The sequence below is a fragment of the Sciurus carolinensis genome, chromosome 6 (genome assembly GCF_902686445.1).
Source record: "Sciurus carolinensis chromosome 6, mSciCar1.2, whole genome shotgun sequence".
NCBI lineage: Eukaryota > Metazoa > Chordata > Mammalia > Rodentia > Sciuridae > Sciurus > Sciurus carolinensis.
Genome location: NC_062218.1, coordinates 99,820,539 through 99,840,361, shown reverse-complemented (window position 1 = coordinate 99,840,361; position 19,823 = coordinate 99,820,539). Strand labels below are relative to the sequence as shown.

At 42.6% G+C, this 19,823-nt stretch overlaps 1 protein-coding gene across 20 annotated transcripts in view; it reads right to left on the bottom strand.

The window, feature by feature from the left end:
• LOC124986722 (protocadherin gamma-C4) overlaps positions 1 to 19,823 on the bottom strand; it is a 171,932-nt gene that overhangs the window by 72,913 nt on the left and 79,196 nt on the right. Inside the window, exon 1 of one of the 20 annotated variants that reach the window (XM_047555374.1) lies at positions 17,487 to 17,700. The exons of 15 other annotated variants lie outside the window; for them this stretch is intronic. In XM_047555374.1, the coding sequence (XP_047411330.1) occupies positions 17,487 to 17,531 (45 nt within the window). In that variant the 5' untranslated portion in view covers positions 17,532 to 17,700. Of the gene's footprint in view, positions 1 to 2,807; positions 5,356 to 7,232; positions 9,790 to 11,703; positions 14,380 to 17,486; positions 17,701 to 19,823 lie in introns of those variants that run through there. 4 more of the 20 variants (XM_047555347.1, XM_047555366.1, XM_047555367.1 and 1 more) reach the window with 4 other exon arrangements.

Here is a 19,823-nt window from a genome sequence, read left to right as displayed (position 1 = left end):
TCAGACAGAAAAATTTAGATTCTCAAAGTTGTCTCACACCAAAACAATCTTTATCCTATTATTTATGGCCTAAAAGTGTGGCGCCTCAATTGAAAATGCCTAGGAACTTTAGATTTTTAAGTTAGCTTCAAAAAAATTTTAGAAAACTTTTGTATCCGCCCTCCAGTCATCCCATTGCACCACCTGAAGAGCACATAATTCATTACAATTTTTCTCAACAGAATATCAAGTATGCTGCCATTGAAAGCATGAATGGTTTTTCTGTCAACCATAAAAAATGGCTACAGTTAATTAAGTATAGGTTGTGAACAAGATGACTATATATTATTCCTAGTCCTGATCACAGTCTTTCAAATTAGATATTATTATCCCTGAATCTTACTGAAGTTCAAAGAGATCAAATAACTTCTCAAAGGTGACTCAGTGAAGAAGTTACCTATTTGCAAAGCTGTTATCTTTTATGATACTACATGCTAAAACTCATAACACTGCTATTAGGAAATCCTCAATGCACATATATTTGCTCATTCATTATTAAACAACTGTGTAATGAAGGTTTTCCCACTCAACCTGGTTTTTGAGATAGTCTAAGAGTCATGAATATTCATGCCCTAGCTCTTAAGGATTTGTCCTTAAATCAATTAGGTGAATATATATCAGCATAATTATGACTTATTAACTTAGATTCTTAAATGATTTCTGTATTCTAATTACGATTTTCATTCTAAGTTACCCACCATATGTGAACTGGTCATGTGATACACGTTTTGATAGTTTCTGCAAGAGTGGATGCACTGTTCTCTGTTTCTTTTAGTGTTAGTTAGAGAACATTATACTTAGTAACTTCTATTTAGAACTAAGTAAATACAAATTTCATATTTTTTTGTATAGGCTCAAATGCTTTCTATTTTTAAGATGCAGAAGTAGAACCACATAATCTGTATTACCTCTTTTTGTTGTTGTTGCTGCTCTAGGTTGCTAAGAAGCATAAAGTTATATGTGACTCTTAGTAGCAGAAACGGCTTCATTTTAGAGTCATTTGATTATCTTTCCTTCTCTAAGTGGTTTCTAATCTCTTTTATAAAATTAGGTTTTAACTACTGTATTTTAAAAGTAGACAGGTAACAAATAAAAAGAAAAAAAAGTTAATTTGGATGTTTTGGTTCCCTACCCCTTTAAAAGGGGATACAAAAAGAAACCAGCCAATGCTTTCTCAAGAGTAATATACCTTTGCTTCCAATTTCTGTTAAATATTCTACAGTAATAATAAGGTTCTCAGGAAACAGAATCTGTGCATGTTCAAGAAAATGTTCCATGTTTACAAAAGTTATGGAAATGTTAATGTAGAAAGGGGGTTTCTACAAATTTTCCATCATACCAAAAATATGCTCCAAACACATTTATTTTTATTATCTTTTTTTTGTGTGTGTTGTGCTGGTCGTCAAATGCAGGACTATGCCTATGCTAGGTAAATGTTCTGCCACATCCCCAGACCTTTCTTAATTTTTATTTTGAGATAGAGTTTAACTAAGTTTCTCAGACTTGCTTGGAAATTGAGATCCTCCTGCCTCAGCCTCCCAAGTAGCTGGGACCAAACAATTTTTTTCTAAATTTCTTCAAAGAAATTCTCAGCTGGGCATATGGCAAAGATAATTCAAGTCATCACTGAGTCATTTTGTTAATTTTGACTACTTCACAAAGTCATTAATTTGATTCGTGCAGGTAAGATGAGCAAAAGAAATGTGTGACTTTATTATAGTGTTTATTTTTATGTATAATACACATATATAGTATACTGAAATGTATAATAGAGGTGAAAAAGTCTTCACAGTTCTTTCTCATGACAATTACATTGTATATGTGATAAAACTTCCAATGTATAAGAAATAATTTCCATATTTGGAAATTTAATGATTAAAAAGATGAAATTACTTAGGACAGCAAGAAAGTATAAATGTATGTATCTCTGATGACCAGAAATTATGTGCATTAACTGGCAATAATCACACCTCAGATAAACCTGGTTGTGATACTGCCACTGTGCAAAACTTGATTTAATGTCCTTTAAAAGAAACTAAATGCACTTCATAAATGTTAGCAATCTCAAGTTTAGTTGAAAGCTATTATATTGGGGCTAGGGATATAACTCAGTGATAGGGGGCTTAGCATGCCCTGGTCCAGCACCACAAAAATACATACATACATACATAAAACTCTTTGTTTCTGGTACTGGGGATTGAATGTAGGGAGAACTCTACCACTGAGTTACATCCCCAGCCCTTTTTAAAATTTTACACAGGTCTAGCTATGCTGTGGAAGCTGTTATTGAACTTGAGATCCTCCTGCCTCAGCCTCTCAAGTAGCTGGGATTACAGACAAGTGCTACCAAGACCAGCAAGAATCTGTGTTCTTAATAGATAAATTCACTTTAAATGTTTGACACAAAGCTGCTGCATGGCTAATAGGAAAAAGAGTAAAAGCGGGAAGAGTATTATAGTTGATAAATTAAACTATAAAACTATATAGAGTATTAACAAAGTACTTCATAAATTGTTTATAACAGTATGTTAATACTGTCATACTGTTTATATAAATACATTTACATATATGGTATATATGTACATACATATATATCATATATATACACACACATTATAAACAAAGCATGAGGAAACAGAATGACTGGGTTGTGGGTATCTGCCATGTACACGCAAATTTATCTGCTTTATCAATTCCAAATACACAGGAATGAGCTATACTAAAAGGTATTTTGATCCAATCTCAGAGAATATATGATATGGACTCACCTGAATCAATGCATGATTGTCTTTAGAGAAGACCAAATCACCTGCCAGCAAAAGAGGCTCACTTTTCTCACAGCTCTCCTGGCTGATGAGTGTGTCTGCATAGTTGGGCTGCGGGAAGATCAAGTGGCTCTTCCGGGAGTCTGCAGTGAGGGAGACCTCATGCGAATAGGTCTGCAGAAAAGCGCGCACCCCGTCCACGCCCACAAAGTGAGAGGCGGGTACTCCAGCCAATCCATTTCTGGCAGCCTGGAGCTGGCGCAGGGAGTGCCAGTGCCTCAGTCTGAGCGCCAGCAACACAATAACAAAGACCAGGAAGACGCAGGACACGGCAGCCACCGCCACCACCAGGTAAAGTGTGAGACCTGAGGTTTCAGAGTTGGCAGGAGACTCTAGACTGTCCAATTCTGCCAGGACGTCGGGGATGCTGTCGGCTACCGCCACAGTGAGCGTGACAGTGGCTGAGAGAGGGGGTCGGCCATGGTCCTGCACAGCTACCACAAGGCTCTGCTTGAGAGCATCTCTGTCCAGTAGGGTCCTTGCAGTGCGCACCTCGCCCGTGTGTAACCCCACAGAGAAAAGCCCTGGCTCGCTGGCCTTCAGCAGGCGGTAAGACAGCCAAGCATTCTGGCCTGAATCCTTGTCCACTGCCACTACCTTGGTCACTAGGTACCCAGGCTCTGCAGAGCGGGGTGCCAGCTCCACGCCAGTGGAACCATCGGTGGGAAGGGCAGGGTACAGGATCTCAGGAGTGTTGTCATTCTGGTCCAGAATGAAGAGGCTCAGTGACACGTTGCTGCTGAGCGGGGGGTCCCCACTGTCACGTGCTATAACTTTCAGCTGTAGGTCTTGGAACTGCTCGTAGTCAAAGGAGTGCAATGCGTACAGGACACCGGTGTCGGAGTTAATGGAAACATAGGAGGACACGGGTGCCCCTTGGAGGGTGTCCTCAGCCAGGGAATAAGTGACCTGGGCATTCTCATCACAGTCGGGGTCCTGGGCGGTCAGGGAGATGATGGAGGCGCCTCTAGGATTATTCTTTGGGAGATAGGCAGAGTAGGAGAACTGAGGGAATACTGGCGAGTTATCGTTGGTGTCTGTTACCTTCAACGAGATATGAGTATCGGTTGATAGAGGCGGACTTCCCCTGTCAGTGGCGGTCACCGTGATGTTGTAGCCAGGAACCCGTTCCCGGTCTAAAACTGTGTCTGTGACCAAACTATAGTAATTGCCGTAAGATTTTTCTAATTTAAAGGGCAAATTCCCTTGGATAAAACAGACTACTTGTCCATTTTCCCCAGAGTCTTGGTCATTTACATTTAGAAGGGCAATTAATGTCCCTCTGGGAGAATTTTCTGGAACTGAGCTGGCGAGAGAGGTGACGATTACTTCAGGGGAGTTGTCATTTACGTCCAGAACTGTGATCAGGACCTTGGTTCGTGCAGAATATCCTGCATTATCCATTGCTTGCACTTCCATCTCATACACACCTGATTCCTCATGGTTCAACTCCCCTATTGTTGATATTGTCCCTAAATCACTATCTAGTTTGAAAACTTGGGCCGCCTTGTTGTCAACGTACCGGAAGGAATACATCACTTTCCCATTGGCTCCTTCGTCTGGGTCAGTGGCGTTTACTAGAAGCAGCTGAGTGCCCACCGCTACATTCTCTGGAACACTCACGTGATATTCGGACTGAGCAAACTCTGGTGCATTGTCGTTCACATCAACAACCACCACGCGGATGTGCGCGGTGCTGGTGCGGACCGGATCGCCCCCGTCCAAAGCCGTGAGAACCAGGTAGTGTGCTGCCTTTTCTTCGCGGTCCAGGGCGCGTTCCAACACCAGTTCTGGATACTTGTTACCATCTGCTCCGTTGTGCTCCTCCAGGGAGAAGTGAGGATTCGGGCTGAGCTTGTAGCTCTGCAGAGAGTTCTTCCCGATATCTGGATCCCAGGCGTGGGGAAGGGGAAACCGCATTCCAGTGGCTGCGTTTTCACTCATTTTTATTTCTAATTCACTTTCACGGAAGTAGGGAGCGTTATCGTTAATGTCCCTTACTTCTACTTCCACCCCGTATATTTTCGCTTTATCCTCTATGAGAATCTCTAGATTTAATTGACACTTAATGGCCCCCATACAGAGTTCTTCGCGGTCTATCCTGCCTGCCGTGACCAAGCTGCCGCTTCGCGGGTTCAGAGCGAAAAGTTGAGTCCTACCTCTAGAGACGATGCGGATTCTTCCCTCTGCTAGCTCCCAGGGCTCCAGTCCCAGGTCCTTGGAGATGTTGCCCACTTTAGACCCCTTCTCCAGCTCCTCAAAAACTGAATAGCGTATCAGGGTGCATCCGGCTTCCCGTAGCATCCCCAGGAGAACTCCCAGCAGGACCAGCCCCTTGCTGTCTCCATGAAATCTTGCAGGAATCATTGTGTCACTTCCCTCTAGGATTATTTCTAATTCTACGCTTGACACCGAAGTCAGGATCAGCTCTCCCGTCCCTGGAATTGGACAGTTGAGGCAGTGGGGGTGGTGCGAGCTCCTCCGTTCGGTTTCTTCACAAAGATGGTTTGTCTGAATCTATCTGTGCTTTTGTTTTTGGCGCACGCAAGGCGAACTGGATCTCTGCTTTTCTCTCCCTGATTGGTGAACAGCGGCGCTCAGAGTCCTAACCAATTACTGCACAATCTTGAATTCCCGGGAAAGGATTTTTTATTTTTATACCTTAAATAGCTCCACCTACTGTTCTTCAAATAAGGATAGAAATGGAGCCTACTAAACCAACAGTGTTTCTTTAAGTAGAAACTTCAGTGAACTTCTTTTTAATTTCCTTAAATTTTTTCATACAGAACCACTTTAAGATTGTTTTCTGTAACTGTGTCTTCCGATTTTTCCAATGAACTTTTAAGAGAATTTTAAGTTTCCATAACAAATAATTTTAATTTTATGATTTAAGAGCATCTACTTTGAAATCCACTCCCCGCAACACAACTATTATGGGAGGAGGTTCCATAGGAACTTCCTGTTTTGAGAATTTATATAATAAAGTAACTTAAACTTTCAGATTCAGCTATAATTTGGGGCAAATTTTTCCGTAGATTTTTTGTTTGCCCAAATGGAAGAACTACTTTAACAGACGTGTAACACTTAAAATCAAATTTTTGTGATAATAGGACATAGATCATGAGAAAATGTGCACATTATCAAAATCATATGTGGAAGAAGTCAGGAGAAGAAGATGTATCAACTATTTCAGAATTAAATGGAAGCATTTCAACTTGCATTAACTGGAAATAAGGTTAGTACCCTACAATTCTAATAATACATTGTATTTCAAAAGCATGTTTAGTGTTGAGAAAGACTTACTAAAAGAAAATTACTAATCCAAAGAATATTATAAACTTACCTTTTACTGGGTAACTGACCTAATCCTAAGTATTGAGAATTACTAACATAACATTTGGAAGCACTTCGAAGTACAGGAAAAAATTTCCCCTAAGAAATAACTGGCTACTATGCTTTCATGAATGTATAAGGATAAACACTTTGGGGAGGGTGCTGGGATTGAACCCTGGGCCTCAGGCACTCTACAACTGAACTACAATCCAGTCTTTGGTAGTCACAAAATAATATCTTAAAAATTGGAGGGTTGGGGAATGTAGCTCTGTGGTAGGGCACTTGCCCAACATGTGTGAGGCCCTAGGTTCAATCCCCAGAACCTCTAAACAAATAAATGTTGGGAGGGAATTTAGAGTTACCTGTAAAAGATCAGATATAAAATGAACTACTTAGTGAAATTCCAGAACTCCTAATAAATATACCTAAATATTATTATCAAATTATTACATCTATTTCTTAAAAAAAAACTTATGTGTTTCTTCTCAATTTATAGTTAATAAAGAAAAAACCTTATATCCTCAAGATATTGAGCTGTAGGATGGCGTATGCCTGTAATTCCAGTGACTTGGGAGGCTGAGGCAGGAGGATCGTTTTTATTTGTTTGTTTGTTTGTTTTGTTTTGTTTTGTTTTTGGGTAAACCTCTGCAACTTAACCAAGTCCTAGGCAATTTAGGGAGACACTGTCTCAAAATTTTTAAAAGGGCCAAGGATGTAGCACAGTGGTAAAGCACCCCTGGATTAAATTACCAGCAGCAAACAAACAAAAACACCAGAAAGAAAAATAATTATAGATCAATTTAAAATAGTTGCATGGCAGTAGCATCATAATACCTACTTCTCACAGAGTTTGTTTTGGCTATTTTTGGTGTGTGTGAATAAAACATTTCAAAATGCTGGACGGTAAAGTAATCGAAAATATTGAGAATGAGTAAACAAAGTTGAAGCAATAAACTGCTTAAGATTTTCTTGCCAAAATATTGGATTGAAAATTAAATCAAACCATTTGCAAATAAAAGACTCGTTGAAACTCACGTGAGTAGAAGCAAGAGAGTCAAAACTTATCTTGTTCTCTTCAGTGACACTTACTGCCAAAGAAGCTTCATTAGAGAGATCTGGCGTCATGGTGAGAAAATTAAACCGTGTTTTTCCAGAATCCAAAGCAACGCGCATATTGTATGAATAAGGCAAAGTTCCCTCATTGTAGTTGAGAGAAACCCTTGGTCCAGTCTCAGAACAAAGATCATACTGAAAGCAGCCCCAGGAAGCAGAATTGGAGGAGTGTCTCAGGCGCAAGGCAATAGCCAAAATGAGTGCCAGGAGAAAGAGCACTGAGATCAAGGCCAAGGCCACCACCAGGTAGAACTGCAACTCCGCCTGGGGGTCAGAGGGCACAGGATGGTCGTTGAGGTCTGGCAGTGCTTCCTGCAGGCTGTCGGCAAAGACCAGGTGCAGGGTAGCGGTGGCTGAGAGAGGCGGCTGGCCACCATCACGCACAGCGACCAGCAGGCGCTGGTGGGTCGCGTCCCTGTCGCCCAAAGTGCGAGCCGTGCGCACCTCGCCTGTGCGCAGCCCCAGGCTGAAGAGCCCGGGATCGCTGGCTTGCAGCACATGGTAGGACAACCAGGCATTGTGTCCCGAGTCAGCATCCACCGCCACCACCTTGGTGACCAGGTAGCCGGGCTCCGCGGCTCGCGGCACAGTGTCGAAGAGCGCTGAACCGTCGGGCGCCAGCGCGGGGTACAGCACCCGCGGGGCATTGTCGTTGCGGTCGCCTACCAACACGCGCAGGCTCACGTTGGAGGTGAGCGCGGGCGAGCCGTGGTCGCGAGCCTGCAGAGTCAGCTCAAAGGAACGTAGCTGCTCGTGGTCGAAGGCTCGCTGCGCGAACACCACGCCGCTCTGTTCGCTCACAGACACGTAGGACGACAGCGTTCGAGGCTCGAGGTCGCTTGCCACGATGGAGTAGGAGACTTGGCCGTTGGGCCCCAAATCAGGGTCAGAGGCACTGACTTGAGCGATGGAAGATCCTGGAGGGTTGTTTTCAGCCAAGTGCACCATGTAGGCGGCCTGCTTAAAAACCGGAGCATTGTCATTGACGTCGCCAATGTGTAGGGTGACGCTTGTGCTGGAGGTTAAGGGCGGTTTGCCTCTGTCGGTAGCGGTAATGGTGACATTGTACTCTGGGGTGTTCTCCCGGTCCAGGGTCCCATCTATTATAAGTTTGTAGTAATTATTGGCGGAAGATTCAATTCTAAAAGGAAGTTTTTCTTTTATGAGACATGTGACTTCCCCATTTTCTCCTGAATCTTTGTCATGTGTTTTAAACAGAGCAATCACAGTACCTGGCTCTGTGTCCTCGGTTATGGAACTGGACACTGAAGTAAAAACCACGTCTGGAGCATTGTCATTCTCATCTAGAATTTCTAGCATAATTTTACATTCAGTAGCCATGCCTCCACCATCCTTGGCTTCTATGCTTATGGTATAACTGCTACTGATTTCAAAGTCTATAGGGTCTTTTGATATAATCTCTCCATTTTGATGATCTAGCATAAACTTATTTCCAATATCATCTCCTAGTGATTTGAAGGAATAGGTGATCTCTGCATTGATGCCCTCATCTTGGTCGGTGGCTGTCACCTTCAACACAGAGGTGCCCGGAGGCATGTTCTCTCTAAGGCTGACTTTGTACATATCCTGGCTGAACACTGGTGGGTTATCGTTGGCATCAGTGACCTTGATTTGAATTTGAGTTGTGCCAGTCAGGACTGGGTCTCCCCCATCCAGTGCTGTCAGGACCAGGAGATGGAAGCTCTGTTGTTCCCGGTCCAGTGGCTTCTCCAACACTAATTCTGGGGCAATTTTGCCTTCAGTCCTGCCCTTCACCATCAAAGAGAAATACTCATTAGAACTGAGCTGGTAATCCTGGAGAGAGTAAGGTCCTACATCTGCATCTATAGCAGATTCCAGGCCAAACCGAGTGCCCAGAATTGCAAGTTCATTGATTTGTAGAAGAATGCTGCTCTGGGGGAAATTAGGTGGATTATCATTTATATCTTCTATCATCACATTTATGTGAAAAACATTTAGAGGATTTTCTGCTACAATCTCTAAGGGCATAAAACACAGAGGGTTTTGGGGGCAGAGCAACTCCCGATCTATTCTTTCATTCACAAGTATGTTCCCATCCTCAGTGTTTATAGTAAAGTATTTTTTCTCTGCACTAATTCTAAGATTGCGGGTCAGTAAATCCTGAACATGCAGCCCCAGGTCCTCAGCAAGGTTCCCCACCACCGAGCCCCTGGCCATTTCTTCTGGAATAGAATAGTGGATCTGCTTCCCAAGAGCTGCAGAGAACAAAGGCAGCAGGAAGGGAAAGAGTACTTGCCGACACAGGGTCCTGCTCCTTTTCTTCGCCCTATATTCCATCCTTCTTTGTGCGTTGTTGCAGCCTCCGATGTTAAGACAAGGTGCTTCACAAATTGCTTTTAAAATATTTATTTCCACTGCAGAGAAAACCCAATGCTCCTAGTTCCAATCCCAACGGATTCTTGCCAAACAGAAAACACAAGTCTGGGCCACTATCCTTTCACCCTTGCTTCTGTGACTACGAATAATATCACTCCGGTGGATCACAGGATCCAGCTCTTGCAGCGAATTGGCCAACAGCGACACTCAGAGTCTATTTAGAAAACAGCAGTCAGAAGCCTTTGCAAATTTAATGGGATTTATTCCGACATAAAAATTGGATTGATATATAGGAAACTCCGCAGTTTATGAGTTTTGGATGTGTCTATTTTCCAGTATTTATTATCAAAGAAGGTTCCTTGGAGATAGGGCTCATTCAGGAGAGCCTTTAACTCAGTAATAAGAGGTTAACAGTTGTTCTTTTTCTAATCAGAGGAAATGCACACGTTGGAAGAACCAGGCAAAGTCTTTTCTTCAAATGAACAAACAACCTAGATACAACACTCCAGCATTTTTCTTGACTTCAAGACAAATTTAGGCATCTGTCAGAAGACTTTCATTCCTGCAGTTGATCCTCTCCCAACGCTAGGTACTCAATTAACAGTTAATTATATTAAGGTCAACTCCCAAATGGAAAACATAAACTTGAAAGAAACATTAATGCAGAAATATCTAGAAGTGATGTGAGAATGCTAACTTTATCCAATGATGAAAATAATTCCTGTGATCAGATACCCTAAGTAAGCCTCCTTTTTCATACTTGGCTTTTCTAGACCTAGCTTCAGAGTACATGTCTATCATTAAATAACTATCAAAGTTTCAATAAGTTGTTTCTCAAACAATAATTGAGTATACCTATATAGAATACAAAATGAATTTATAAAGGAAAGAAAGCAAGAACTCATGATTCCTAGGTAGTTTGAAAATCAATCAAAAATATCCAGAAGAATACCAGTTAAATCAGTCTCTTTGTGGATGTTGATGCTAGGGATTGTATCCAGGGTCTTGGGCATGCTAAGCACATACCCTAACACTGAGCTAAACCACTGAGCTTAACCCCTAAATCAATCTCTTATGAGGTCTAAATACCTACTCCATCTCTTACATAATTCAGAAACGATTCCACGTGAATAAATCTGAAAATAAATCTTTAAAAGATTTGAAAATAACTTTGAGAAGCACTGGGTCAAATTTTTATCTATATGTGAATATGCTACATCAAAAAATCTTCTACCCAGACAGTAAAGAACAAAGGGAAAACCACTCAATGATTGGATTATTTCTTGAGAACAATCTATTGACTTCACCATAGTAATAGAAAAGGTATCTGGAACTTAAGGAAAAAATGTTCTACATTTCCTCTCCCAAGCAAGTTCAGTAAATAAATTTACTCAATAAACCTACTCAATGAATCTACTTTGATAGGATGAAGCAATGAGGCAAAGTTGAAGTAGTCTCTACAATCTAAATATATCATCAATCATCAAAGAGCAAAATCGAATTGCTTTATGCTTAGAAAAATGATTAAATGTATAAGTGTGAGTATGAATAGGTAGAGAAGAAGAAACAAGCTACTGAATCAATATGGTTAAATTTGAACATTAGGAGTAATAGCAAATAATGGTAGAATGTAACTATAAATCAATGAAGGCCTGGTCAAATTGAAAGGTTGTGAATTTAAAATAAAAATTAATTAATTCAGTAATTTGAATTAATCAGTTTAACATTGATAGCCACAGACAATGATGATAGAAAAATAATACTAAAATTCAACTTACTACAAAGTAAGCCAAGACGAAATAGACCTTTGAAGTCAAAAGGAAATATGCCAGTACTGAAGAAAAACTGACTTTCACAAAGATTTTTGAAAAATGATGGGAATGTGATTAAGGGTAAAGTACAAGAACTCACATATATTGCTCTAAATATGTATGAACTTTTGCCTTAAACCCAGTTTACATAACAGGCACTCCAAAAATTCCCTTAAAACACTTGCACCAAGACATTAACAATTGGGCAGAGAAATAAATCTCACCTGATTGCATGTTGGGTCACATTTGCCTAAAGTCGTAGCTGAGTCTTCAGCTATCAAGAGAGGCTCGCTTTTCTCACAGCTCTCCTGGCTGATGAGCGTGTCTGCATAGTTGGGTTGGGGAAAGATCAAGTGGCTCTTCCGTGAGTCAGTGGTGAGGGAGACCTCATGGGAATAGGTCTGTAGGAAGGCTCGCACACCCTCGACACCCACAAAGTGAGAGGCAGGAATGCCCCCTAACCCACTGCCTGCTCCCTGGAGCAAACGTGAGGAATGCCAGCGCCTCAGTCTGAGTGCCAGCAGCACAATGACAAAGATGAGGAAGATGCAGGAGACCGCTGTGATGGCCACAACTAGGTAGAGCGTGAGGCCTGACTCATCTGGGTTGGCGGAAGACTCCAGACTGCCCAAGTCAGCCAGGACTTCTGGGATGCTGTCAGCCACTGCCACCGTGAGCGTGATGGTAGCTGAGAGGGGAGGCTGACCATGATCCTGAACGGCCACCACAAGGCTCTGCTTGAGTGCATCTTTGTCCAGTAGGGTCCTGGCAGTACGCACCTCACCCGTGTGCAGTCCCACGGTGAAGAGCCCTGGCTCACTGGTTTTGAGCAGGCGGTAGGACAGCCAGGCATTCTGTCCTGAGTCTCTGTCCACTGCCACCACTTTGGTCACCAGATAACCTGGCTCTGCAGAGCGGGGTGCTAATTCCACCCCAGTGGAACCATCAGTGGGGAAGATGGGATACAAGATCTCAGGGATGTTGTCATTCTGGTCTAGTATGAACAGACTCACTGACACATTGCTGCTGAGTGGTGGGTTCCCGCTGTCACAGGCAGTCACTCTCAGTTGTAGGTTTTGGAACTGCTCATAGTCAAAAGAGCGCAATGCATACAGCACCCCAGTATCAGAGTTGATAGATACATAGGAGGACTGAGGTGCCCCCTGGATCATGTCTTCTGTGAGAGAGTAAGTAACCTGGGCATTCTCTTTGCTATCTGGGTCAAGAGCAGTCACTGAGAAAATGGAGGATCCTCTGGGATTGTTTTCAGAGACATAGGTCGAGTACGAAGAGTGAGTGAAAACTGGAGGGTTATCATTTTTGTCTCCCACATTCAGTAGGAGGTGAATTTCTGTAGACAAGGGTGGACTTCCTTGGTCTTTGGCTGTCAACGTTATGTTATAGCTCTGGACCTGCTCTCTGTCCAGCTCCATGTTTGTTATTAACTTGTAATAATTTCCATAAGTCTTTTCTAGTTTAAAAGGAAGATTGTTAGGAATGAAACAGGAGACTTGACCATTTTCTCCAGAATCTTGATCTTGCACATTTAGAAGAGCAATTACTGTACCTGGAGGAGAATTTTCCAGCACTGAATCAATAGAAGAGGTGACAGTTATTTCTGGAGCATTATCATTCACATCCAAAACTGTAACCAACATCTTAGCAGTGGTAAAAAGACCTCCACCATCTTGGCCTTGAATTTCCAACTCATAGAATCTATATTTTTCAAAATCCAGATGTCCTTGTACTAGAATTTCACCAGTTTGAGAATTCAACCGGAATATTTCAGAAGCTTTGCTCTCTGTATTCTGGAATGAATACATCACTTCCCCGTTGATACCCTCATCTGGATCCGTTGCATTTACCTTGAGCACTTGAGTCCCAGAGCTGAGGTTTTCAGGAACACTCACTCGATACACAGATTGTGTAAACTTTGGGATGTGATCATTTACATCGAGGACCACCACGCGAATGGGAACAGAGCCCTTGCGGACGGGATCTCCTCCATCTAAGGCTGTGAGGAGGAGAAGGTGAGCCGCCTCTTTCTCCCGGTCCAGGCCCCCCTCCAGTACTAGCTCTGGATTCTTGGCCCCATCAGTTCCGCCTCTCACTTGCAAGGAAAAGTAACTATTAGGGCTGAGCTGGTAGCTCTGGAGAGAGTTCACTCCCACATCTGGATCCCTAGCGTTAGGTAGAGGAAATCTCAGTCCAGGAGTTGCGTGCTCATTGACTTTTATCTCTATTTCCTCTTCCCGGAAACTGGGAGCGTTATCATTGACATCCATTATTTCTACCTCCACTCCATAAATCTTCAAGGTGTCCTCCACAAGAATCTCTATATTTAAAAAGCAGGAGGAAACCGTCTCACAGAGCTCCTCCCGGTCTATCCTACCCGCGGTGATCAAGCTGCCACCTCGCGGAGTTAAAGCGAAAAGCTGCGTCTTTCCTCTGGAGACAATGCGGACTCCGCGGTCGGTCAGTTCCCGGGGCTCCAACCCTAAGTCCTTGGAGATATTTCCCACGAAGAAGCCTTTGTCCACCTCTTCTAGCACGGAGTATCGGATCTGCCCGGCTCCAGACTCCGGTAGCATCCCCAGGAAAATACAGAGCAGCAGCGGCGCGCTGCGGTCCAGGCGCTGTGGCGTATTCGCCATGGCCGGGACCGAGCCGATAATCCGTAGTGTGTAGAGGGTGTTTGTTCTGAATCAGTTTACGTGTCTGTCCACGAGGTTTCAGGCCGTCCGCATCCAAAATATATTAGAAAGCGAAGGAAAGTGCTTTTAAGTTTCCAGCATCAGGATCTGTGAGTATCCATCTTATTCTGCTTTGTGTAGTAGAGGTCGGGGAAGGGGCTCAATAGCTCGCAGCCTCCGATTCCCTGATTGGTGAACAGCGGCGCCTAGAGCCCAATCTTATTATTGCAACCACTAAGAAAAACTGATGGGCTGGTTACGGAAGAAATTAACACTTACCTCTGTGAATCACACGTATTTATAAAGCTTAAAATCGCAAACAACAGTTATGTAATGAGATACTAAATGTTTACCAAGAGCACTTATGAAATTAATGATTATTAAAAGGCCTTGTTTAATTTTTAAAAAATTTCAACTACTACTGGGATTGAAAACTTGGTTCTAATTGATTTCACTGACTGAAGGGAACAGGCATTTGTGGGTATAGAGATAGCATAGTCCCGACAAAATTATCAGGTAGGATGAGTGACTAATTCTTACCAACTTTTAAATGAGAATAATAAAACTTTTGATAAAGTTTAAATAAAATTAGGGTTGAAATTTAAAATACCAAGATAAAATATAACTATTTCATATCCTTAACTAAAAGGCATTTTCATGAATATTTTCCCTGAGATTTCATGTTTGTGTGAGTGTGGGGGGGTGTTGGGAATGGAACATAGGGAGCTACACCCCCAACCCTCAAAAATTTTACTCTAAAATACCTTTGTATGGTTGGAGGATTTTGAAGCATTGAAAACGTTTGTCTTAGCTGTGATACCTAAAGGTTTGACCTAGATTTATCTTAGGAACTTCACCAAAATATTATCTAAAATCTTGAAATAGTGCTATGTGGGCTACAATGGCATATTGAAATATAAAAACATTATTTTAAATACCTGGTCAAATGTGTTCTTCTCTGCTTCAGCACTAGGAGGTAAAATGCTAGCCAATAGCACTGAAGAGCTGTCTTTGTTGAGAATGTCTTGTACCGAAGGACAATGATCAACAGAAGTAAGAAAATTAAATTCTGTATTAATTTGATCCCTGGGCACAGGCATATTATAGGCATAGGGTAACGTTCCATCACTGTAATTGGGGGGTAGCACGGGTCCAGATTTTGGGCAAAAAACTGACCCAAAGCAGCCTCTGGCTGCAGGGTTGGAGTACTGTCTCAAGTGCAAAGTAATAGCCAGAATCACTGCGAGAAGGAAAAGCACCGAGATCAAGGCCAAAGCCACAACCAGGTAAAACTGCAGCTCTGCCTGAGGATCAGAGGGAACAGGATGATCTGCGATATCCGGCAGAGCCTCCTGTAGGCTATCGGCGAAGATTAGGAGCAGCGTGGCTGTCGCTGAGAGGGGTGGCTGTCCACCATCACGCACAGCGACTAGCAGGCGGTGGCGGGAAGCATCTCTGTCGTTCAAGGGACGCACTGTGCGTACCTCGCCCGTGCGCAATCCCAGGTTGAAGAGCGCGGGATCCGTCGCCTGCAATAAGTGGTAAGAGAGCCAGGCGTTGTGACCTGCGTCAGCATCCACCGCCACCACTTTGGTGATCAAGTAACCGGGTTGTGCGGCTCGTGGCACTGTGTCGAAGAGCGCTGAGCCGTCGGGACCCAGAGTGGGGTACAACACTCGTGGAGCGTTGTCATTGCGGTCATCCACCAACACGCGCAGACTCACGTTGGCGCTGAGAACCGGCAAGCCCTGGTCGCGAGCCTGTAGCGTCAGCTTGAAGTCTCTCAGCTGCTCATGGTCAAAGGCGCGCTGCGCAAACACCACCCCGCTCTGCGCATTCACCGACACATAGGAAAACAGTGCTTTGGGTTCCAGATCGCTGGCAACAATAGAGTAGGAGACTTGGCCATTGGGTCCCAGATCTGGATCCCATGCTCGGATCTGGGTTATGGAGGCACCGGGCTGGTTGTTTTCTGGTACGTGGACCAGGTAGGCGGACTGTTGGAAAATGGGCGCGTTGTCATTCACATCAATGACGTGCAGGGTGAAGTTTGTGCTGGAGGAGAGGGGTGGCTTGCCTCTGTCAGTGGCTGTGATAGTAAGGTTGTATGCTGGGGTCTGCTCCCTGTCCAGGGCCCCATCTGTTACTAACTTGTAGTAATTATTGGAAGAAGAATGAATCTTAAATGGACCGTCTCTACTTAAACTACATGTGACTTCTGCATTTTCCCCCGAATCCCGGTCCCGTGTTTTAAAGAGGGCCACAACCATTCCATGAGGGGAGTTCTCCAAAATCTGATCAGAGAAAGAAGTGATTATTATTTCCGGGCTGTTGTCATTTTCATCTAGAACCTCTATGATTATTTTACACTGTGTAGAGAGAGAACCACGGTCCTTTACTTCTACTTTCATTGTGTATCTTTCTACTTCTTCAAAATCCAAGGACTGGTGAGTTATAATGTTTCCTGTATTCGGATCCAGATAGAACACACGTTGGGCTTTGTCAGCCACTCCAAGGAAAGAGTAGGTGAACTCTGCATTGATGCCCTCATCCTGATCAGTGGCTATCACCCTTAGGACTGAGGTGCCTGGAGGCACGTCTTCCCGGAGGCTGACCCTGTATATGTCCTGGCTAAACACTGGAGGGTTATCATTGGCATCCACTACTATAATTCCAATCTTAATGGAACCGCTTCGGGGTGGGTGTCCACTGTCTAAGGCTGTCAGCACCAGGTGGTGAGTGCTCTGTGTTTCTCGGTCCAGGGGCTTCTGCAATAATAATTCTGGATATTTGTCGCCATCAGGATTATCTTTCACCACTAATGAGAAATATTCATTCGGACCTAGTTGGTATTTGCTCAGTGAATTCAGACCAATATCAGGATCTTTTGCAGACTCAAGAATTGTTCCTATTCCCGGGTTGACGGATTCACTTATTTCTAAGATTATTTCATCTTTTGGGAATTGAGGAGCATTGTCATTAATATCCTCAATCATCACAACGATATGAAAAATATTTAAAGGATTTTCCACCACAGCTTCCAACTGCAACTCACATCTTCTCCTCTCTTTGCATATCTGCTCCCGGTCTATTCGGTCCTTCACAAGTAAGTCCCCAGTCTGCGCGTCTACGTTGAAGTGCAGCTTCTCTGCGCTAACTCGCAGCTTCCGAGCCGACACATCCAGGACACTGAGCCCCAGATCCTTGGCGAGGTTCCCCACCACCGAGCCCTTGGCCAGCTCCTCGGGAATCGAGTAGCGGATCGGCTCGCAGAGCGCCGAATAGAACAAAGGCAACAACCAGAGAAACAGTACCTGCCCGCGGCCGGCGCGTCGCCTCTGCGCGCAGCTCCCTCCCATCACTCGCTCGGGTTTTCACTGGGTCCTTCTCTTCTCAGTTGGGAGAAAAAGAAATCTACCACGCAGGAAGAGTATTCAGTCCAGGACAGGCGGAGCCCAGTTTCGGGGATGGGAATCTGTGTGCGTACTCTCCAGGAGTGAGAGGGTTTCCTTCTGTGCGTGTTGGTGGCTGCGCAGGAAATCCCAGGCTAGAGGCTGAGGGATCCCGGGCGTTGGTGGTTGCTCTGCACTGGCCGACAGCGGCGCCCAGAGGCTCCGTGTGGAACTGCAGTCTGACTTTTCAACTAGGGAATCTTCGATTTTCCAAAGTATAAGTTTATAACCAAAATATTTGAATCTCATTTCTTGGTTATTCTGTTTTCATCAGGAATATTTTTACGTCATCATATGTCTCTTTGTATATTAAAAATTTATATTGAGTTTTAAAAGAATATAGAGTGAAGGTCTACAGATCTCCTATCCCATGGTCCATTGCCACTGAATTCCTCCTTTCAGAGACAATTACTGTTACCCCTTTTAAGAATAATTATCGACAAATGGGAAATACTGGAGAGAAGCAAAAGGTTTTTGTCTTTAATTCTAACCTTCATTCGGCAGAAACTAATAACCCTTCCACATTTAGATATTAGAATGCAACCATTAGCTATCATCTAGGATATTCTGTATTGCTTTCAAAATAATTCTATTTAAAACTTTTTCTAATAATAGCTACAATGCCAAAAGAGTATTTTTCAACCTGTATTTTTTTAAAAAATGATAGAATTACTGAGATGGATGCATACTAATTTGACTCCCATGGACAGAAACTTAATAGTTTCAATGATTTCACAGTTAATAACTATTTACCCTAGAGAGTATGCTCACCTTCCACAGACCTATAATTAATCAAATGTTGAATGACAAAAAATTCATGGGTCTCAAAAATATTTCAAGACACTTTAGAACACTCTGATTTTATAACACCAAGTTATCAGAGTATTAGTAACTAAGAGAACAAACAAAATACATCAATATCTTTGTTTTTATTTTTATTTTTATTTTGTACTGGAGATTGAAACCAGGAGTGCTGTACCCTGAGCTACATCCCTAGTCCTACTTATTTATTTTTGAGATAGGGTCTAAATTGCTGAGGGCCTAACTAAATTGCTGAGGCTGGTCTTGAACTTGTGATCTTTATCCCTCAGTTCCCGAGTCACTGGGATTAGAAGCATGTACTACCACACCCAGTTCACATCACTGTTTTCACTGACCTAAATGTGCTAATTAATTTCTCCACTGATCATTTATTTGGAAGAATTTTGTATACTTCTTTGCTTATATTCTGGTCTCAAGAATTGACATTTCTTTCTTCACTTTCATTTTGACTCTGAATTTCAGTTTCAGAGTTTCAGGTATGTTTTACTTCCTCTGCATTAACAAGTCACTGAAATACCCTTGCCACACAGTCTTTAATCCTGTTCTTGAGAACGTGTACAAATTTATGTCTCCCAATCCATATTTATTTTTACCCTTAATGATTGGTGGGTTCGATTTAAAAAATAAAGAGAGCAGAACCACAAATCTCCTCTATTTAACCTTCTATAGACTCTTTAGAATCCCTCTTGAGCAAGGAGAGTAAAATTAAAAGGTATGTCTCCCACATAGCAGCATGAAATTAGAGAATCATATGCAAAAGGATGCCAAGTATTAATAGGTCTGATTATAGTTGGAAAAACCTAAGCACATATGAATTTTAATTGAATGTTAAGAAAACTTCAAATCTTAAAGAAATGTATTCAACTGCAACTGTTACTTCCAGGTATAGTTTGGAAAACATACCTGTAAAGGCCTATCATCCTTCTCCTTGGGAAGAACAAAGCTGAGTAACCTTGGGTTTGGTCCGTGTTTCTAGTTAGGGTAATGCATTTGTTTCTGACATTTACCTATTCTTACCAGACCTGCATTCAAATCAAGAGTGTGGGTTGTCTAAAGAGCTAGGGTTTCAGCATGTGGCCACTGAGGAAAACACACAAATTGAAAATCACTTTGTATGGAAGTCTGTCTTAGGAATTTTCAGTTTTATACTCAACAACACTATAAAATATAAGGTTCTGAAAAGCTAATCATAACAAACTTATGACAACAGGTCTTCACTGATGAGTCTTATTCATCAAATTCTACTTTTAATGTTTTAGCAAGAGACCAGTGTCACTGAATCTGAGAGAAAAGTAATTAAAAATAAGGATTTAAATTTTCCATCACTGTGCTGCAAACCTAATTATAATTGTTAAAAGGAAAGAAAAAGTAAAAATA